Here is a 23,651-nt window from a genome sequence, read left to right on the forward strand (position 1 = left end):
CTCAGACACTCCTTATTCTTAATCCAGAAGTTGCATTCTTAAAAGTCAATATAACCTTAAAAACCCTGACATGATCATTCTTCACAGTGTCTCTGAAAGGATTTATCTTTCTTTCTGCACATACTGTCCTGAAAGTTACAATGGGAGGAAAAGCAGCTATCTTCAGTCTGATGCTGAATGTACATGAACTTGAAAAAGTTATGAGATACGTAGTTTTAAATGAAAAGCAACCCTTCCTAGTCAGTCTCGTAAGATATTACTTGTAATGCTTTGCATCTAATGAAAAATTAACAATATAGAGAAAAAAAAAAAATCAGCTAGCTCCAAGCCAGGTTCTCTGCTGAGTTTAGCTTGCATTGATCTCCCAGAGAGAGCTCTTTACATTACAGGTTCCTCAAAATGCATGATCTGTAGCCAGGGTCTACTATGCTGTATTCTGACAACCTCTGACACAAACGAATCTTAGAGCTGAAACACAGAACAGATTGAGAAGGGAAAGCATCATAGAGAGAGATTTTTGCAGTGCTCAGAGCAACCCAGTGGCACTGCGGGAACAAGATAAAGAGATCAGAGTGCAGCTCCATTCATTACTCAGGGAAGCCCAGACAGAAAGTTGTGCTGCTTGGACCTTCCCTCCATCCCAGGACAGAAGATGACCTCAACAGTACTGCCAGCTTCCCCCTGAAACTCAAGTTGGTTAGAAAAAGACCCCGTAATGTTTAAATTTTGCCAAAAATGCCATATAAATGGCCTTTGACAAAGAGCTAAGTGGGTCGATTTTGATATTATAAGAACAGCATTTAGTTCTCTGTCCATTGTGGATTGGCCACAGTAGATTATCCTCCTGACACTTGTTCCCTTTGACTGCCTTTTTGTCTTGCCCACAGTGCTGGAGCTGCACTCATCCTTCCCTCCTCTGCTCCACTTTGCTGCTCTCTACCCAAGATAACACACGGTCATAAAACAAAATAGTGCCACTAAATCACATTTCCAACACTTGCATCATTCACTGTACTTGCATGTAACATCTTTTTCTCCCAGACTAAATCAGTTGTGTCTGTTTTGGAGAGGTCTGCTCCTTAATATTTACATTTCTACAGCACTGACAAGAGCTTTATCCTTGTCAGTTCCTAGGCTCTAGCATAACAGAGGTAACAAATCTATTGAGGAGACCAACTCACCATGGTCAAAATTTCAAAAAGTTCGCATCACATGATGACCCAAAGGGCTATTAAGGCACCACGTGGCAATACCCATGTGCTCATCACCTTTGTAGACCAGACTCAAATCCATTCAGCTTAGCAAAACTCTTTTCATTCAACTGGAAATAAAGACGACTCACAGTCACCAAAGTAGTAGCAGAGAAAAACCAAGAAGATTTAGTGCTTTGACTGGTATATCTCCTAGAGATGCTGCAAGGCTAACCAGACAATCCAAAACACACATGCAACACCCCAGCTACGTGTTTAAGGCCTCTGTGAGTCTTCAATAAATCTGTCCTAAAGTTCTGGCAGGAAGTTATCTCACACCAGAGGTGTTAGAAGGGAACAAGCATAGCTTCAGAAAATAAATCATTACTGAGCTGGTGTGTATTGTTATGCAACTCAAGAGCATGTAGTGTACCTGGCATCCAGTGACACCTTGGAATGAGATGAAAGACATTTGCTAGCACACCAAACAACCACCACTCATTAAAGTGAGCTTCCTTCCTTCTACTATCCCCTTCCCTTACGCGATGAACAATTTCTACTTTTCTTGACATGACACAAAGTACTAAAAGTGAAAAGTTCTCTCCCATTCTCTTTGCTGCCGATGCACAGCAATGGTTTATGTCAACAGCCGTTAGCTGACAAGTTGCCTAAAGGTTTAAACCCACAGATACAGTATGCAAACTGAAAAGACATATCCTTGCATCTTCAGTCATGCACACATCAGAAGGGGCAGTGGCACACTGTTAAGATCAGCCCGATCCTGGGATTTTCCACAAGGATTGGTTTACTCACTCAGACTCTGCTTTCACAAAGCCCCCTACAGACATGATACAGTAACTGCTCAAACACATAAAAATACTTAATTCCTCTAGCCAAGTTTCTCTATGAGATGATCTGATGCAGAACAGAACAGCTCAGGAGTTCATCCCTACAGAGTAAACTGTAGCCAATACAAATTCTAACACACTTCTCTCTCCCCACTTAACCCTCTATTGGGGGGGGGGGGGGGGGGAAGGTTTAAAGGTAAGGTTTGTTTTAGTCAAGGTTAGAGAGGAAAGACACTACTGTGCTGGGATGAACGACTTGGAACTGAACTCAGTTATCCCCACTCCATGTATCACTGAGAAAGTTATTCCTGGTCTCTGTGCCTTAGCTGCCAATCTGTAAAACAGAGTAAGACTTACTGTTTTTCCCACCTCTTGTCCACCTTGTCTTTTAGACTGTAGTTCTGCAGAGTGAACTTTCATTTATGTGAGCTAAGAAACAAAACAAAAATAACAAAAAACCCCAAACAACTCTCCCTCACCCACTTTTTCCATTTCTGGCCTTTTTTATTTTTAAAGTATGTTTTGAATGTGGCATTTCCATGCAGATACTGTCCAGATGTCACCCACACAGAGCACTGGCAAGATCCCAGGAAGATGCAGCGCTGATTAACAGCTGAGCAATACATTTCTTAAGAAGGAATAATGCTGCACTGCTGCTTTACTGCAGCTACTGCCTGTTCCCCCAAGCCTGTCCTGCTCCTTTGACTTCTGTTGGGGCAAAGAAAGGAAAAGATCACTTCTCCATGATGAACATCAGTCACAGAGACTGCAGCAGGCAGGCTGAAGGTGACAGTTTTCTATGATCGCTACTTCACAGAACACTAGCAATTCAGAACCAGAAGCTATGGCAAATGCCATGCTACTGTGTTTCCATCACACCAATGCTCTTCTTTGATCTCAGTATTTATTTTCATTGTAGATGCAGAGCACTCATCTCTAGAAAACAAGAAGTTAATTCATAAGCAGTTTCAAAGCTACAAACATCTCCAATATGCTGCTTTCCCTTTGTCTGCAACTTTGCCAGCGATCTGAAGGCCAAGCTGGATAATACCATTAACAGGAATAATCAGTGGTTTAAAAGCCAAGGATCTCAAGGTACTTTCACAGAAAATAATAAAATTAATAACATCTATAGGAGATAAGTGTAATTATTATAGCATATTTTACAGTGGGGTAAAAATTAGTATAGGTTAAACAGAATTACCAAGAACATTACTAGGGCAAGCCAGAAATACAATGAAAATATGATTCTCAGTTCCCAGCACTGTCTGGGCTGTGCTGCTTCCCCTATTGTACAATTACTACAGAATTTTGCTCATCTTCACTGCTGCAGAAACTGAGGAGAGCTGCTCAGAAGCAGAGTTCATCACAGATAAACAGAAAGGCATTTCTAGTGAAAATACAAACAAAAAAAATGCCCTTTGGCAGAGGAGATACTTTCATTTGGAGACGATGCCAGTGTATCTTACGGCAGTTGTAGCCAGGGCCCATGAGAGCTGACAATCTGCTACTGAATGGCTGCGTTCTTACCCTGACACAGTTTTAACTTCTTAGTCAGGCAGGACCAGAGCCTTCAGAAATGGGAGACAGCATGCAACCAGGCATACTAGGGAGCCCAGTCGCAGAGAATATAACATGAAGTGCCTTGGAAGCAACTTGACATTTCCTAAAGGAAGCACACTCCATTTCTGAAAGAAATTTCAGATCTCAGAAATGAGGATTTTCTTTTTTTAAAAAACAGATAAAACTTTTGGCAGAAAGACATTATTTTCACTCCCCCAAAAAGACAATGATTGTAACAACATATAACTTTATTTCCCTGAGAGTTTTGTTTTGACCAACAGTACTTCTGAGCATTTAAACTGATGCTTGAGGACACAAATGGAAGCTCTACACCTTAAAAAAAGCCATCATTTTTATGTAACACATGAGGATAACACAGCCACTATGATGAACTGTTTTATTTTTCTCCTTCAGCCCTTCCAGTACTCTAGATCTTTTTGCCTGTTGTGTCCACGTCCTGCATTCTGTTTCACATCTAAACTAAACCCTAGGCACAACAACAGCACAATGAAGCCTTGATCGGGTGCTCTACTGTAAATATATCAGATGGGAAGATCTCATCCTATTTGCCCTCTATAAGCTCTGGATCAAGTCCAGGATGGAGAGAAGTTTATTAATGCACATACATTCTTAGTGGCCTTTGAGCTCTTTGGCAAAAATTGTTTTACATAGGCCCCTGCAGAGACTGAATGAGCAGTATTCAAATATTTACATCGAACAACAGAGTTAATTACACTTCAAGACATTAGTAAGATTTACTTTGCTGCAACCTCAGCAACATACTACGGCAAACCAGCAACATAAACTATTTTCCGCAATCGAGGCGGGCAGCTTTCCATCTGGGTTTCAGCTAAGGCAGGAATGTTTCTGTCGACAATAGAACCTCACTAATCAGCACTTCACTAATCCACACATTTTATTAACTTCGCCAAAAAACTCACAGCCTCTCCCTGCCCCTCAGCAAAGATTTAATAGCAGAAACCTCAAGCAAGGTCTTTCATTACCAAAACACATTTTTTAGGCAAATGGTACGTGCATTTGAGTCAGCCATTACAAAGCAGTTTGATAAATAATTTGAGCAAAACTAGCATTGTCAAAGACAGAGCCAATTCTCTTGCATATCTGGAGAAGAAAACCCAAGGCAACTTGAAGTTGAATCTACAAAAGAACATTTTATCAAAAAACACTTAATCCTTAGTATCTCTCAAGATTTGGACTTTTATGAACAAAATAACATTCACAAATGAAATTTACTTCTTTCAAAGTTAACACTACATTTGTCCACTTACTTGCTGGCTTACAAATTCAGTAACTTCCAAAGAAGTCTCCCTCCAGCCACTTTTGACACTTCATTCTTCCTTTCATATAGTCGTCTGCATCTTTTAAATGTAAGCCAATGAAAAAGCAAAGCCAACAACAACATTTAACTATACACTGGAATGAAAAACTCTGTCGATCCCAGTGTCTTAGCTCTGTGTTTAGCAACTCTTCATATCTCTCTGCCCCAACAATTAGCACTTAAAGTTTGTGGCTATGGCAGCTTTATTTTTCAAGCCCATCAGGTATGCACATGCCGTTCTTAAAAATGAAACTAAATGACAGGACACCATTCATTATTCTTCCACTTCCACGGACATCTTTATAAAAGTGAGAAGACTTGCTGGGGTTTTTTCTTACTCATCAATTATGCTTGCTATTGATACAGAATATGAATACTACAATGTACAAATTACATACATGCATTTATAGAGAAACATAAGGGAAATTCCCATACAGAAAACCAGTAAATTGGATGGCATTTATATTGATCCATTTCTACATTTTTGTATGAAATATTTAAGACCACATAGAAAAGAATGCCGTTTAAATTCTAGAAATGTTATTATAACTACTGTTGACTATTTAGTTGCAATTTTTGTTAAGACTCAAGCAATTCATTTTAGAAGCACAGATAAGTGCATGCAAAGATCATAGTTTCCATTATTTTCTTCATTCCAGAAAACTTATTATAAAAGCTACCTTCAGCTGTAAGGAAACAAGACAGGAAAAAAAAACCCCAACAACAAATCAACCTACAAAACACACAACCAGCAACACAGAACTTCTTATTTAGTATTACTGTGTTTGGAAGTGGAGGGAGAAATTAATTGGTTTTAATGTATATATTTTAAAACAGTGTAGTGCTAAATATTTCTTCACTGGGTTTAGTTAAGAACCTTATGAACAGTGATGTACTAGGGCTCCTCCATGCGCAATGACCAGCACAAAATAAAGTGAATGGATCCAGCCATCAACGATTTCCGAGACCGCCTTTTCAGATCATCAGCTTCAATTGGAAAGCTATACATACCGAAATCTGTACATTCAGCCCAATAACTCGTGAATGTCTGTTTTTCAGCGCAAAGGCATTCAAAGCCCCACAATTTATACCTTTGCATGGGGTCTCAACAAACTGGCCAAGCACTGAATTTGCACAAAGATGACAGGCAGAACGAAAGAATACACGAAAAGCAGCTTATTCTCTCACATGAATTAAACCAATGGATCACAGGCCAGGTTTGTCCAAAATACAGTTGGGCACCTCTTTAAAAATTCACCTGCTCAAGAGATTTTGTTCCCCATGCAATGCTCCAACTGCCCTGCCAGTCACTCAGAGGGACTGTGAATGCCTGAACCCACAGGAATTCTGCCAAGTCCACTTAGGCTATGATCAGATTTGCATCTTACCAAAGCCACCTCTCCCCCAGCTCCCCTGGTGTATAAGTGTAAGCATTCACAGATTCTCCTTAGAGTACCAGATCCCAGTTCTGGGCAAAGATACAATATAGAGCCCATATATTCTCCTTGTGAGCCAAGGAAAAACAGAAGGGAAATCCCAGGAAGGGGAGGAGGGGAGGAAGCTGTGGTCTCACATGTTCAGTCCAAAAGCTACAAACATCCCTGCTTCATATAACATCCTCTGCATTGCCAAAGCCCAGAAGAGCACAGAATGAGGGCACTTTTACACAAGCTCATTTAGAGAGCACATCTTTCAATTAGCATCCAGTGGTCAGAGTAGATGTGCATAGATACTGACAGAGAACGGGACATCAGTTTGACCATCCCCATTCAGGTCTGAGCTCTTCACAATCTTACTTCCTCAATCTAGCAAAGTTCAGATGGATACGTCAAAAGCACGGTTACTCCAGAGCTCTGAGCCCTGACAGCGTTCCTAGTTGCAATGCGTTGTGCTGGATTTACAGCAAGTAGAGCCACAAGCCTCAGGAATAAAATGGTTTATGTCTGTTAATGATCTAATTCAGTTTATTACACAGATCTTGACACTTAAAATTAAATTCAGCTCTTAAAGTAAAGAAGCATACAAGAAACCCTGATGAACCATAACTTTAAGTGAGACCAATAAAAGTAATCCTTGTACCAAGCAGTAACACTGTTGTTTGACTGCATATTCACCCACTATCATCATTTATTCTCCAAGTCAGGATTTCGGTTCAATCCTTGCAATTAGCTCAGTAGGTCAAAATTGGAAAATACCATGTTGAATTTGAAGAGCCAAACGCTGCTTCTGTCCTTGAGAGTTAAAGCAACGTTGAGATGTTCAGGCTTTCTAATCCAATAGTCCCCTTCGCTTCTACTTGAAAACATTGGAAAGACAGGTTCTGTGCATCACTAGTGGAAAGATCCAGACACCCACTTACTTATATGTCATTCTCAGCTTCCCACTGATGTTTATTGGAGGATATTTTGATTTATTCAAATAAATGCCCTGCAAAACACCCACCTCACCAGAGCAGACAAGATACTGCGGCAGGTTTTGACTTTGCACATCACCAGTTACCCCCAAAGCCTGTGTTGTCTTAATTTTGGAAAACTACACTGCTCATTGCCTCTTTATTTGAGCTGTATTTAATAATAACATACATTTTGAGTTTCCATAGCACATACTGCTGACGGGTGAAAAATCAGCTCACACACAACTCTACTGCACGAGATGGAGATTTTGTCAGGATCCCAGTGAAAGGAGTCCAGAGAAATTAAAAGATGTGTCCCATATGCACAAAGCTACATGGCATAATGAGGAACTGAACAAGAGAATAACTCATCCTCCTGCTTTAAACTTAAGCCTATCTATCTCTCTTAAGAAGGCAGATGTACTCCCCTCACAGGCCCATGAGGAGCAGAGCACACTTGGTAGCAATCCTTCTCAAGCTTTGAACCCGCAAGAAATCCCTTCTTGAAGAGTTGGTTAAATGGCTTCTGAGTTCAGGTCATCTGATCTACCCTGACATGTGGGCTTCTCTCCACTTCCTCCCTGCTGGGTTAAACTCTGCTTTGCATTCTTGCATCTACCTTGTCACAAACACCCACCACCAACTAAACTCTGTCTTTTAAGCAGCATAGAAACTTTCAACAGACCACTCTGACGTCAATGAATGAGGGAAGCCTTCCATGATCTGTGAAATCACAGGGGTTAATATCAAATTGGAACCTTAGCTGAGCATAAGGGACAGATGCAACAAAGCCTCCTCTCCTAAGGCAACTTGCTTTGCATCCAATAGAACAGGAGAAATATACCCTGCACTGTTTTATATCTGGAAATGCATCTCTGGCAAGACTATTTCAATCAACCTCAGTACACATGACATGATGCATATGGCAGAGACCTCCTCTACCAAAGAAGCATATAGCAGCCCAGTGTAAATGGTATTACGGAGAAGATTAAAACAAAAATATATCTACAGATTATTTCTTACTTGAAACAGCCAACCAATGGATCTGAGAAACTTGCAAGCTCCATTTTCCTTCTGAAAAGCTCATAAAACCATCTTTCCCACTTTATGGATTATACCCCATTTGTTCTCACTACTCCAAATTACACTGTAAGATTTCAGTTAAATTTAGGCAGAGGCAGGATGCCAACGCCATATTCTGTGTTCCGGCAAACATGCTGTAAGCATGCAAACACCCACCTGTAAACATGCACAGGATTTACATAAACATACATACATATACAAATTCACTTCATAAACAGAGGCAGACCACACCTCAATCTTCCAGTCTTCGCAGAGATCCAACTCCTACACCACTGGCAATTTCTAGATATGTTCAAACTTGAAGTCAATCCTGGGCGTGCTTTGACCTCTAAATTTCTGGGCCTAAGACAGATCTGAACTTGCACAGAAAGGTTTCACAGATACCTCCTCAATATCCAAATCAGACCTTATATTTGAAGGAACAGATCTGTCAATAATAGCCAGCAAAAGAATTACAGCATTTAACGTAAACATAAATTAACAGCCTTTGGAACAAAATTGTTTGATATTTGTTATTTTTCTAAAGGAATTTAATAATACCAGAAGTCAGGAAGGACCCAGCATAACTAATAAAGTCAGTTTGAGGAGACATTATAAAACTTATTATATTTTCATTAGGTCTTTGTCTCCACCTACTGTATGGAGGAATAATATTCATAACTCCTTGAAGGATAAAAAGATATTGAATACCTTTCTCATTATAAAAACCCAACATCTATTCCACATAGAACACAGTACTTCAACCTTTACTAATCATTACAACAGCTGCTGTTAAAAACTTAATGTTGAGACACAATCACAATGGCTTCTTTTACTTGGAACAGAAGAGATCATTAGCCCATAATTATTGCAAAGTAGCAACTGTTACCATTTTACAATACACTGTTCCTTTCTAATAATAAGGTTTTGAAATACAAGAAACAGTTGAAAATAACTTATGTAAGTGGCAGAGGTGATCTGGAAACTTCCTGAACAGGAATGAAAATTAAAAGTCTTCATAGTATTTACTTCAATTTTTTTTAATGACCAACAATTATATTAAAAAAAAACCTGCAGGATTGCAGTGTAAACCTCCATAGGCCTGTGAACACTCTCGGGTGTAAAGGCAAAAGGAATTAAACAAAACACCCTTAATCAAAACTGTCCATCTGTCAAAATCTGGAAAAGATTACTGGTAAGTCTGATCTATGGTTGCTCTATACTTTGCACTTCCTAATTTGACAAAAAAAAATGCAGGTTATGAACTTTTTCTAAAGATAGTGCTTTCCTGCTATTTTAGCACTCAACCAACCAGTTTATTTCTTTCCTACCTGTCACTAAATTTCTGTACAATCAGAAGATAAAATAAAGCTTTTCATTGCTATGGACTTGGAAAGACTGGTGCCAGGCTCTGCTTGAAGAGAAACTGGGGAAGCCCCAGGAGTCCATTAAATACTTGATTGAAATTGTCAGGCTGATGGTAGAGAAACAGGCAAACTGCACAGCAAGGGGGCACAGATGCACCCCAGGCAATTTGGTGTTTTTATTTATTCAAGCCACATGATGTTTCCAATCCTCACAATGTGTTCAGGCAGCGGATTCAAAAGTGCCAGGAAATTGAACTTTGAGACACACTGGTATGGGCGAACAGGTCTTTCCGAAATACGCCTTAGATGTACCCAATTACACACTTATAAAGGCGCATATAGAAATCACTTTGTTTTCATAAATAACTATCTTGACTGCATGCTGCCAATCTGCGAGGGCTTTCAGCTATTTTCAAAACTGTTTGTAGGATTTAAATAACCAGTACCCTGTTTATTTAATATGAAAAAAGGATACAGATGATATGGCAATTTCAAATTTTAATCCCTTTCTTTTCTGTGTACAAAATTATACAGATTTTACTTACTTCAACTAAAGAGCATGCAAAGTTGATAAAGGCTCTTACAGAAAGATGGACCTAAGGCTATCAAATGCTTAAAGAAACATATTCCATTCAACTCCTTATAAACCTCAGGAAGATTGGTATAGCAACCACCCATATATTTCACCTGAAATAAACATGTAGTTTTGCATAAGGGGTAGGAGATTTTATAAACATTTCCAAGCTACAACAAAACTCATAGCCAATATTAATCTTCATCACTTTCTTCTCATCTTCACTCAAGGAAGCCTTCAAGGCACTTCCAGAACCCAGACCGATCCACTATGAATCTGGCCGTGAGTGGTACATTAGAGACCCACACCCTCCTCTTCTGTGGATGCAGCAGGCTGAAAGACACCATTGCACGCCCCTCCACCTGAACCAGCCCAGCCTACATCAAACAGGACAGCAAGGAAGGGAATAGGGAATTGTGTCACCAGGAATGCCATGGCTTGGCCAAATGTGCACACTCACAACGAACAACTGAATGCTTTCATGTGCCTTGTCGATTGTTTTACTGAAGGACACAAAGCTTTGCAGCTCTAAAGCAGATTAATTCAGCAAACACTTTCCCTCCATTAGTTATTTACACAGGCAGGTATGTACATGTCAAAAATAGTTTCAAACCGTAAGCAAAAGCTCCACATCGGAGAAAAAACGTTTGATAACTTGCAGAAAATGTATGGCCACAACAAGAGTCATCTTTGCATAACAACCCTAGAGGACACAATGGGAAATGCCTAAACACACACTCTTTTGTGCTCAGTACAAAGGGAACAATCCCTGACAAAAGTAAGCAGTGTCAGAAGCACTTGATCTTTGACCTTTGCTGGGCAGATGTGCTGTCATTGCAGGCCAGATCCCAAGATGACAGAGCAAAACCCTCTGGTTTTATTTCCTCTGCTTCATTCTGTATTGGTTTTATAACCTTGCTAGTATTATCATTTATTGAGCTCAGTGAGGAAAGCTGCATAGGAAGCGTCTAACAGGATCTCACCATGGAGCTTATGTCCATCCCTTCACATTAAAGTAACAGGTTTTACTTTCCAACAGACCCACAAACAGTCTGCAGCAATCAGCCACGATGACAATGGTGGCAGCACCTGCAGCTTCAGGGCAAATGAGCCCTAATGAAACAATAATGGCATATCTTGACCACAGAATTCATTTGTCCTTAACCTTGTCATTTACTAGTCAAGGCATAATTTACAGTAGAAATATTCAGTGGTGCATGACCTGCTTTAAGAACAAGTGGGCATAAACCTAAGCCACTCAAACGCAAACGTGTAACTAAGCATTCTCTTAATAATGCACACAGAAGACCCTCAGCAGTATCTGCTAGAGCTCTACCCATATTCAATGGGTCACTGTGAGTCATACTTGTCCTCCCAGCCACAGGATAGTTACCTTTGTCCTACAGTACAAACTGAAGAATATGACTTAATGAGATTCAATTCAAGATGTTGTGAAATAAAAGCATATGTTTTGTATTTCCATTTTTTTGATTCCTCATGGCACCAAGTTTCATCAACTAATGCATGCAAATTAGAAGCACTTTTGCAAGTTCTATTTGATTATACTGAAAGAATGGGGAAAAAGGGATTCTCCTTTGAAGTGAAATGCACTGCAGTCCTGGAACTAAGGAAGCTTTTGTAGCCATAGCAGCAATGTAATTTTCATTATAAATTTTAATAGATATTTAATTTGGCAAATCACAGGCTGGCATTCAAGCCATTTTTTTTCCATCAGACCCATGATTTTCAATATATGAAGCTATTCATGTTTACTAGCAGCGGCCTCTGAAGCACTTTACAACATAGCTACTTTCTAAATATAATTTTCATATCAGTCTTGACACAGAAAGTTTTCTAAGTGCTTTCTACTTCTGCTGTTACTGTCCTTGAAAATACTTTTTTTTTTTTAAGCCAAGTGAAGTGTTTGCAAATGTTCATTTTTTTAGAAGACAGAACAAGCAGTGTTCTGTGGTGACTCACTCAGAAGTTGTTAAGAGTAGCTGAAATACTTTGTCTTCCAAATCCTGTTCAATATCAAAGTTATTTTAAAATAAGTACGTAGCTGAATGGATAGAAGAATGAATAAAGCTGACACTGAGCTATGTTGGAATGTTCTGTCAGAATGAAATCCACCTGCAAAAGGCTTTCTGAAATTCACTGCTGAAGATAAGACTGCTAAGCAAGAAAAAACATGCTATTTATTACTAGTGAATTTGATTAAGCACTTCAGTAGCAGAATAAGTTTCCATGCCCAAGAATACACTGCATTCTTCTGTTGTATACTGCAGACTGTAAAAAGCCTGAAAACAAGCAACTACTTCGGAAATCCAGAACTTTCTCAAGATAATTATGACAACTCTTAAACATGACGAACTCTCCACTGAAACACGCATCTCTACCAGATCTTAGGTGTGTAATGATTTAAAAATCCACAATAAAAAACACCAGCAATGAAAATATGAAGTCAGAAGGAATTTGGGATCTGTCACATTATCACAGTTCTGGTCTATCAAGGTATGCCAACGCTGTTATGATCAATAGGACTTTGCCCTAGAGTACTAGTTTTCTGGTAGAGTACTAGTTCATACTACCCTGCTTCTGGGTGTGACCACGGCAATGAGAGGTATGGTACACACGTCTGTCATGTCCTGTCATTCAGCATGGACTCCTATGGACCACCTGAAGGACCAGTTAAATCACATGCAGTCTCGTCCAACAGAAAAAAAAAAAAAAAGGATACCATTTAACAGTGGTGCAGACACCGTATTTTGCCAGATAATTATCAGAGACACCTGTAAAATTAGACAAATCACTACAGTATCAGTTTTGCGATAGTAAACAGGCAACAAAAAGGATGAATGAAAATACACAGGGAAAAAAAAGAATCACAAAACAAGAATCTGTGAAGAGTAGCATAGTCAATGGAAGTGTTAACAAAAGCAGAAATTACTCTAAATCATCCCTACAGCATCTGATGGCAAAACACACTGGTATACTTCTCATTTTACCAAAGCAAGAAGATAGTTAAAACTACCGAGCTGTCAAAAAAACCAGCTCTAAATGTCAATCTAGATATAATGATAGAATCGAGATAAAACTAATGCTAAATCCTCAATCATACTTAAATTTTTAAAGCAAAGAATCTATCTGTCTATTTAGCCACAAGTATCTATTCCTAGATTGCAGTCCTCGTAAAGAGGTGCAATGAGATCCCTCGGGTAGAAATTCGAAATAGCCAAGAATATAGAAACTTCTTTGTTATTATTAGAACATGGAGGATATTTGATAAGACATGGAGAAAACAGCTGTTGCCTACATCATTAAAATAGCATTGAACAGTCAAACAGAACCTGCAAGGGAAGAAGTGCTAAAAATAAATATCCCTTTCACATCAGTGTCATGTCTGAGGTAACAGCAAATACAGCAAAAAAGGATACAAGGCGCTCTACAGAAGGGAAAGCTCTCCACTCAGTTAGGCGAGGTTTCAGATAGAGGAAATAATCAAGTCAAACTTGAAGCATGCTCCAGCTGTAAAAACGAGCACAGTCACTGCACATTCTTTCTCTCTCTGTTCTCCCATGTTTACCTCATTTCAGCTTCCTCCCACACTCACTGTTGATACAATTCCCAAGTTATTACACAAGGTGGGCATTGCTATAATAAAGAATGCATTTCTTCTTAGTACTACAGGTAGAAACAAAACCTAAAATTAACCACAGGCAGAAGCAGCCACTAGCTGCAAAGAAAAAAAAAAAAAAAAAAAAAAAAAAAAGGACAGAAAAGGAAAAGAATTCTTCCAAAATGGAAAATTCAAGCAGAAAGTGAAACACAAACCATAGGGATAAGCCCCCAAACCAGGAAAGTCCTACTGCCAAGCCTAGAGGACTGAACTGTGGTGGAATCTAGCATTAAAGCCTTAGCAATGTCCTGAACAGGAAACTAAACAGGACTAAGCCAAACTTGAAAGGATATGTAGTGAAAAAGGTTGTTTCCCAAGTACCCGGAGTCTCAATTAGGAAACAGTTAAGTCCATTAGCAGTACACTGAACTTAGCCCTTTTGTGTACAGGCCACCAAGATCACAGAGGCTGAGTGTTACTAGTTTCCCCAGTCCTATAACACCGAACAGCCACGCTGCCACGTGCTGACAAAAAATCCACATCTACCCCATTTTCAGATGGAATCAAATTAAAAGTAAATGACAGTAATGTAACCTCTAAGTGACAAAGATGCGGCTGATTTAAGAAGTCAGTAAATACATCCTTTAATGAATTACAGATTGTGGAGCGATGGCAGGTGCCTTGTGCAGACAGTGTACCTGAGAGGAGCTTCCCCTCACTGTCAATATTAAGAGCAGGTTCTAGGCAGTCGCCCCTTTGAACAACAGAAACCCTGCTGCAGTTAATGGGACAGATGATGAAACTCCCTGTTCTTTCATCTGAGAATTTCCCTCTGTACGTAATTAGAAGCACAATCATTAAAGTTAGCGTTCCAAATGGCAGGCAGGAACCAGACACACAGAGCATTCCTATAGGGCTACAATGCACTTTACAGACCACATAAGAAAGCCTGTCCTTAAACCAAATCCCAGATCTGTCTGAAGATCAGTTCACCTGCTTCCCTCCAAAAGACCAAATTAAATCTAATCCACCTACTAACACAAGTGCAGATAACAGAACTAAATGTAGTTCTGAACTAGTAGACAGGCAGTCTCTGTCTGAGAAACATTTATCTAAGTGGCTTTATCTACAATATCTGCTCAATCCCAACCAGACTTCTGGCAAACTACAAGCTGCAGAGCTACAGGCCCAATCAAATCAAGAATGAATGATGCAGAAAAGCTAGAACAAAACAGAAGGTAAAAGGTGTTTCAAACCAGGAAAATAATAGCCTGTTCGAAAAGTATGGAACTGAAGGTACCGATAAACATAACACTGAGAACAAGGCGGGGTCTAGTATTCCAGCAAATCCAGTAGCACCAGCAGACAAGAAAATGACGATGACTTCTGAATTAGCACTGTGGCTATTTACAGGCTCCACCTTTGTGCATTCGTTTCAGATTACCACTTGTCCCTCTTCAGTTTGTGATACGAGCTAACCACAGCTGAAATAAAATTTGCAAACTCCCCTTATAGATTCTTCTGCTGCACAAGGAGAACACAGCCACAGCTTGCTGTACCAGACCTGTTCCCCTGACATGGTGTTCCTCAGGCATGCACGTAGGGACAAGGGCTTGTTCCAGCAGACCAACACTCCAGGTACTATTGTGTACATCATCTCATGTGTTTATACTAAATCATTAAATCTGTATTTATAGCTTTATTTTTTCTGTGAAGTAAAAGCTTACAATATGGAAGAAGCATTTCTTCTGCCACAAGAATTCCTTGGCTGTACTCTGGAGGATGGAGGGCTAGGCTACATGACCGAAGTGATGCCTATCTATGTCAAGTTTAAAATAGCAGCTGTATTAATTTCCCCGCTACACCCTTCCCCTTTTCCCTAGGGGAGTTTTAAGAACAGTTCTGAATTGCAATGCAACATCAGCTGTTTTTTCATATGACATCCAGTATATTTTGGCAAAATGCAGTAAATACAGCCACTAGGGCCCCAGAAATCTCTCTGGCTTCAAGCAGAAGAATCTAGCAGCCCTGAAGAACTTAAAATCTAGATGTTCCTAGTTATCCTCCTCTACAGATATTTCATTTTCACAAAGGATGCTATTTTGGTTGCAGTTCCTAAGTTTTCTAATACTGTCCACTTCGCAGTATATCAAATCCAGACCAAACAGGTTAACATGCTTCTCTCCTGACAGAAAGGGTATTTTTGGAGCTACTTACAGTCCCCATCCACCTAAGACACTACCATCTCAGTATTCATTGGTGCCAAATAACTCAGTATGAATTGGCTTCAAATAGCATCGCTTTCAGTGGCTCCTACCTGGGCTAGAAATTCAGATCTAGTGCTGAACAAGGTTCCAGTTTATCACCACTTTCCCTAAAAGTTACTAAGATGACCACTAATATAACCACTAATATATTATTTTGATTTGTTGCTCATGCTTATGTTGCAATATCAGCCACTCCTCTGACTTTGCTATTCCAATTCTACAACAGTACTGTCACCAAGACTGACAAGACCTGCTCAGCTAAAATACTTTTCATTACTATCTGGAACTCCAGTTACATAAAAGGAGGTTGTATTCCCTGTTGAGGAGTGTAGGTCCTGTTTATCAGTCACACCTATTTACTTCCCCAGAAGCGTTGGAACATGTAACACCGGAGATGGAGTTACACAATTTCCAGCCAACTGTAGCCAGCCAGTACTATATTTAATGTTGGACATTTATTCATAAACCCATAAGGTGTCTGGACAAAGATTACAGATGAAATTATATTAGTCTATCGGTGATCAAATCATTAAAAACCATCAAAATATTTTCTAGTATGCATTAAGTAACTGAAACTTCTTAGTGAAAAAGTTCTGGAGTAGTTCCCAAGCTAGAGGTAGAAATATTAAATGACTTGTTTAATGTGAGAACAAACATCTGCAATACTATACCAATTAAAACTGCAAAGCAAAGCAGCATGATATGAACTTGGCAGTCTCTGGCACTCTAGATCTCACAGAAAATGTGTTGACCAATGTAAATTTTACTAAGGACTGCTCAAAAAGGGCTGAGCAGAATTAACTTGCATTTTACTTTGAGGGAAATAAAACAAACTGAGACCTCAGGCTCATAAACAAATACATACAACTTACACAACTCAGTCTTACATTCCTGCATCATACAATGAAAAGATGTTCCAGGTCTAAATTCAGAAGTTGCAGGCAGATCAGAAAAGGTTTGATTAAAACAATTCAGGCCACAGAATCAAGACTTACTAAGAAGTTAATTTTCCTAGGCTGATTTCAGCTACGTGTCCTGAAATTTGTTATCATTGAGGGGCAGGACAAACCACACAGACTCTACAACAAGCTGAAAAGAAGCAAATACAGACATTGAGCTACATTCATGGTTCTTGCTCTGAGAAGGTCAAGTTACAAGGCATTATATCAAGAACTAAAATCCACAACAATAACGAAACACTGAACGTGAACTTTAGCTCAGAGGTGACACAGGCATTGCATAGGGGGCTATATAGGGTCAGAGCTTCTACCCGCATAATGAGCTGCAACAGTTCATACCAACTGACGACCTATAACAAATGGTTAAACGAAGCTGTTTCTACCACTAAAACCAATTATTAGGGTTGTGTACTTTGCAGCATTTTTTTAGTAGGTTACAGTTTCTTCTGCCCATCTAGGAAGCTAGGCTATGAGCAGCTGGTACTCCCAGAACTAACAACCCCACCACAACTTTATCTACTCAAGCCTCCCATGTCTACATTTGTGATACAGAACCATAGAGGGTAAGTATCACAAGTTCCTTCCCTGTGCCCACAGACACTTACTCACTAGATTCACAAAACAACCCCTGTTACAATGGGATTTACACTGGTGTCCTTGGAAGCAGCAGACGGTGAGGATGAGCTGCTGTGATCAGCACTTTTCCTTTAGCCTGTGAAATTATTCACATAGTCCCCTCAACAGTGGAAGCATTTTCTCAGCTTAAGAGTGAAAGCACACTAGTTAAAAGATGGGACAAAACAACAAGTCAAGCAGTAATGTCTTTAAAAGACACTAAAATGGCCTGGATTTTGTGGTTATATAAGAGCAAGAAACCACTATCTCAATCTGATGTATGAATTAAATGCTGTACCTTATCAACAGGAAATATGAACACATTTCCTTCAATTATTTCCTCCTGCAAATCGTTCCCTTTAGGTCTCAAAGGAAATAACAGATGCACCCAAAGCAAGTTTTCATTTCTTTGCTGGCCTGTTCAAAGAAAATGCAAAGTTCTGTTTTGTTTTTCCAAACACCTCACTATTTAGAAAAAAATTCTTGCTCGGAGAATCTGAAGTACTTTACAAACAGGCTGGTATCATTATCTCTACCTGTAAAAAGGGAAGAAAAGCAACGGCACTTCAGTGCTGTACCCAAGTCTCCTGAGTCACCATTATTATGCCACACTACCAAGCCTCCCTCACAATATAAACCCAGTAATCATACTAACCTGTAGTAAAGCCTTCCATCCTTTGAATGGCATCTTACACCATAGGTATAGAAGGGGGAAATCTTGTTAGATATATATGCACATTTATTTTATACATATATTAACTGAGAAATCTTTGACACTACTGATAAATTAGTTGGAAAATTTATGTACTGCCAATGCGTTTCTTGTGTGCATAAAATATTTATGATCTTGATTCTGTAACGGGACTCTTTTCCCTCAAATAATTTGAGCAGGCTGAAGGGTTGACACTCTTGGCTTGAATTGTTGGCTTATGTGTTAGCTTATGTTTTTAATTGCAACATATTCTTGCCTAGAATGACATGCTTGTGTCAACACAAAACAGGTTCAGTGCAAGATTCACTATGGAATTTGAAACACTCTGTAGTGCAGAAACATTGGAATCTGTGAGCTTGGTTTCAAATCCTTCCAGGGAGATGCTTTCTGAGAAGTCTGCATCTGGTTTTCTAATCCCACTGAAGTTTGTGAGTATTCAGATCAAGCTTTACATTAAGCCCCTTCCCTAACAAGCAGGGCCAAGACAAATGAAGTTACATTTGCCAACATATCCCTAGAGAGGGCAATCCATCTCTGCTCTAAAATCCTCAAGTTTTATCCAAAGCTGTTGGGGGTGCTGTCAGTTTTAACCTTAAAAGGTACTGAAAACAGATCTTTTATGTTTACAATCATTAAAAACACAAACAGCTTGGCAAGGGAGCCATTCAAGACAATTTCTCCTCAAATAACAAGACAGTCAAGCTAGACAATGCTGATAGCAATTAAAGGTACAAGCTGAAAAATTATAGAGTGCATAGAAAATGGCTTGAAGACTGTGGTACTGATGGAATTTAGGAACCACGCAGAAGATCATCCTGTTCAATGTTATAAAGGCCTTTTGGTTATCCTTTTAAAACAATTCTAAAAACCGCAGGTTTGCCTCCACAGAATTCTGTTAGTTTTATCTTTATTAAATACAGTGGGACATCTCCCACAAGCACACTAAAAAAATATATTAAGCCTGAAGTCAAGTGATGTTCTTTTCTCAGCCATGGGAGAAATTTTTCAGTCCGGTAAGTATAACTTCAGAATGAAATAAAAAAAAAAAAAAAAAAAAAAAAAAAGAGAGAAACTAATCAGGGCCATGAATCAGTCTCACTGGGGAACAACAGGACTATGCAGAACACAGATCTGAACTCCTATCAATGCTAGAAATCAGCTCGGGGATCTGACACTGGCTGATGAAACTTAGCACCAGTCGAAAATCCGCTGAGCAGGGTAGACAATTTTTTGCTGCCCTCTGCAGTGTGGTGTTGAGCATTGACATCTACAGCTGAAGACTGGGAAATGATAAATAGGCTCACAAAATCATCTGTGCTTTTTCAGAGGAACTTCCACAATTTCCTAGTGTATTGTTACTGCAGCAGTACTCTACTCAATTTTTATTTATTAATAATGCAGTTATAAACACAAATCAACAATTTTTCTCTAGCCGATGAGTCAGTTACAGTCATGCTCATAGTTCCATTCCGGTCTTCTCAAAGAAAGAAGCTACTATGTATCCAAACCTGATAAGCTGAGCATAATCAATTCTCATTTCTGTTCCACAGGGTGGAGTGCGTGTTCTAACTAACGCAGGACTCAAAAGAGCTGCACTCCTCTCTGACACACAGCAGGCCACAAAATAAAAAAGCATGTCCAGTGCCTTAGAGAGCACAGCTAGGGCTTTCTAGCTGTACTGTGCTTTCTGCTGTATGTCCTGGAGGCATGCCAAAGTACGTTTGGATGGAGATACTAATCCCTAGATCGCTCCAATACATAAGAATAAAAGAACAGGCCCTCTTTCTTGCAACCTCAACACCAGGCTTCCACTCTGCTTTGATTGCTGGGTACTTAGACATAACCAGGAATTGCAAGGTAACAGAAGAAAAGACTCATCCAATCTCTTGTCCTCTGCTCTCTAGGAAAAGATTACGCAAATATCACTGTCATTCACTTCCTCCTTCCAAACTAATGCATTAATTACTTCAGTCTCATGCAACAGATTATTAAAAAAAAAAAAAGTCTTCCAGTGATAAAAGTTAACTTCTTGCCTGAGAATAAACAAGCATGAGTACTGTGCTCCAGTGTGTCAGTGTCAAAACAAAGCCTTCAAAAAATTCTTGGGAGAGAAGTGATTAACGAAACATGAGCATTAGTTGAAGATTGCTGTTATTCAAGTGACCAGCCATTCACTCCACTTAGGTACTTCATTTGAGAACGTTTCCTTTAACTCCAAGGCAAAGGCAAGAAGGATATGGTTCTAGTTCCAGCTATTCTCTTAGAGACTTTATGGAGGTGTTTTGCATTCTCATCTCCTCATTTGCTACAACACACCACCACCAGAAACATACCAGCAGTACCAGGAACCTTAATCCACTACTGTCTGCAGGACACAGAGATTATATAGTGCAAGACATTATACAAGCATAGATAGTTTCTTCATCACTACATGTCCGATGTTGCATGAGACTGTTATAAAGACAACTGTGAGGCCTAAGGATAATACGCCCATATACAAGGTCTGATGTAGAGAAATATTTGTCAGGAGGCAGTCTTAAGCACTCAGCATTCCTACTGGAAGCAGCAGGCCCAACTTACTACGTGCCCATGTGTATTTGCAAGATGCGTACCACGTATTTGTAATTCCTTTATACTGAAATACATAAAAATAAAAACAAAACAACTCATTCTGTATTTGTCATGGCTAATTTTGTTAAACACCAGTATTAGACAGGAATCACAAACGGCAACACAGAAATACAACAGAGATGCTGGAAGGAGTTTTCAAAGCTACCTGAACCAATTTGACAGCATCAAATGAAGAGGAAAGAAAACTTCAAGTTACATGAACACACAGGGATCAACATGTCAAATCTGGCAAAGCTGAAGTTTAGAAATTAAATACTTCCTCTCAAGCAATTAATTAGCAACAACATAAATCTATGTAATACAAACAAAAAGTCCAGAAATGCAATGACTCCTTACAGCTAGCACCTGCACTCTTGTTTCCAGAGGTCAAGCACAGTCAACTTATAACCAGCTCAGAAGCAATCTAAGCAAAACTTCAGAGAAGGTGTAGCATTTCTGGCCTTACGCAGAACTCTGCAAGCAAGCCAAAGGACTCGACATGACTCAAACGGTGAAGAACATAATCCAACTCAGAAGCCAAACTTGTTTATGACCAGGGTCAACCTCATTCATCAGCATCATCAAACTGGCCAGTCTCAGTCATTCTAACTGGTGGCGTAAAAACAAGGCAAGCTGCATGGTGACAGCCTGGGTTGTAAAACGAATCCTCTCGCCATGAGTATGAGGCCAAAAGATTACTTTCCTGAAAGCTTCCACAGTGGAGATCACCAGCATCTAAAGAAGATCAAAGAAAAGATTTAAACCATGGGAGATACTTGGAAAAGTTGGTATAGTGTAGCAGGTAATTTTGCAGGTTTACAGCATCTTCCAATTAACTATTTCAATTTGATCCACCAGCACTCATGAATTACGCCTACAAAGCAAAAAAGAAAGCTGAATTTGGCAACATCTTCATTTTAAGGAAGTTTTTTGCCAAGGAAGAAAAAGCAGTTTTCTAAAAAGCTCAACAATAAACCTGGATTCAGAACACCAATCACCAGCTCTTACGATGCGTGCAGTTCTTCTACGTTTTCTCCAGGCATAAAAGGCTCATGAAACCATTACTTTTATTTCCCCTACGCCTTCCTGCTGCCTCCGTAGGCACATCCCAACCCTTTAAGAACAACACAGGCAATCCCAATCCAATTAGGAACCCTCCAACCCTTTAAGAACTGGGTCACTGGACAGAATGGAAGGGTGGGGTCCTGCAAAAACTAGTTCTGAACAACATTTCCACTAGGCTAAAATTAAGCCAAATAAGCCTGTTATTTAACCAACTTAGCACAAAAACAGGGCAGAGTCCTTTAATATAAGCAGATTTCTAGCCAGCAGACACTGGAAGGACTGAGCAAATGAAAAGCCTAGAGTATGGGGCAGCAGAAGATCCACCACAGTATATCCATGTCTCAGCCTTCCAACAGCACTGCCAAACACACCATCAAAGCAAGCATTTTTATAAAGCTTTTTAAAAGCCATAAAATGGCTGATCAAGTACATCTTTTATTTGTGGTAGTTCACCACTCAGACACTTATACTCGGTATCCTTCACAAGCACCTGAATCCTATAATCACAACTTCCTCACCTGTAGCTTATGCTCTCTAAATCCTCACAAAGGAAGGATGTGTTAGTTAAATAAAGGAAAAGAGAACCTGTGGCAGTTCAAGTGAAAAAAAAAATATTCAAGATGTTCCATAAATTTGAGCAGATGGGAGATTAAAAGGAAAGCCCAGAACGGAGGAGAAGGAAATATCCAAAAAGGATTCACTCAGATTACCCAGTGTGAAAAACCACTACTGTATCTCCATTTTAAAATCAGAATGATTTTATAGGAAGGCTACAAAAACTTTCCCACTTCCTTCCATTATCAAATGATGGAACTTGAATACAAACAGCCATTTACGGAATTAAAATAAACAAAGACTTGACAATTCCTAAGCAAAGAAAGAAGCAGTTGTATCAGTTACAAAAGATACGTATTAATGAGAAGAAAATGGAAATGGTACTACTCTGCATCAACAAAGTCACAGCAGGTTATCAGCTACTGCTGGCTAAACTCCATCCACTTGTTTTATGCCGACATACAGCCTAGCAAACGGAAGACTGAGATTCAGTTCAACACACAAGTCACTGTAAAACAGTTTACAAACTGGAGGATTAATACAACCCTAAAGACATGGATAAAACTGCTTCTATCCATTGCCACCTTTGTCCATGGGACTGACCCCAAAACAGCTACCACAAAAAAAAACCAAACCCACAAACCAAACAAAAAACCACCAACCAGCCTACAGCAACAAACCATACACTGAGACCGAGCACTTGCACTGCTCCCCTCCAAAGGACTTCAAGCTGTAAGAGGGCCGTTACAGTGTACAAACTGAATGAGTCTTCATGGAGGAAAAGAAAAACTCCTTTTACACAAAAAAGTTACATTCCTGCACTCCATGTAGGTTTCTCTTCTGCTTCAGAATAACAGATACACCTCTAAGGCCTAGCTTCCCCAGAGAAACTCAACCAGCACATACAATTCTTC

The 23,651-nt window shown here is 39.5% G+C and overlaps 1 protein-coding gene across 17 annotated transcripts in view; it reads right to left on the reverse strand.

Moving 5' to 3' along the window:
- Positions 1–23,651, reverse strand: part of COPRS (coordinator of PRMT5 and differentiation stimulator) — a 186,100-nt gene that overhangs the window by 158,788 nt on the left and 3,661 nt on the right. For 2 of the 17 annotated variants that reach the window (XR_013927803.1, XM_080385395.1), the window contains exon 4: positions 2,396–21,852. The exons of the other annotated variants lie outside the window; for them this stretch is intronic. Coding sequence is in view for 1 of the 2 variants with exons in the window: in XM_080385395.1 (XP_080241521.1) it covers positions 21,683–21,852 (170 nt within the window). In the remaining variant the exon portion in view is untranslated. Of the gene's footprint in view, positions 1–2,395; positions 21,853–23,651 lie in introns of those variants that run through there. 17 annotated transcript variants of the gene reach the window in all.

The sequence above is a fragment of the Falco punctatus genome, assembly GCF_963210335.1.
Source record: "Falco punctatus genome assembly, chromosome: 1".
NCBI lineage: Eukaryota > Metazoa > Chordata > Aves > Falconiformes > Falconidae > Falco > Falco punctatus.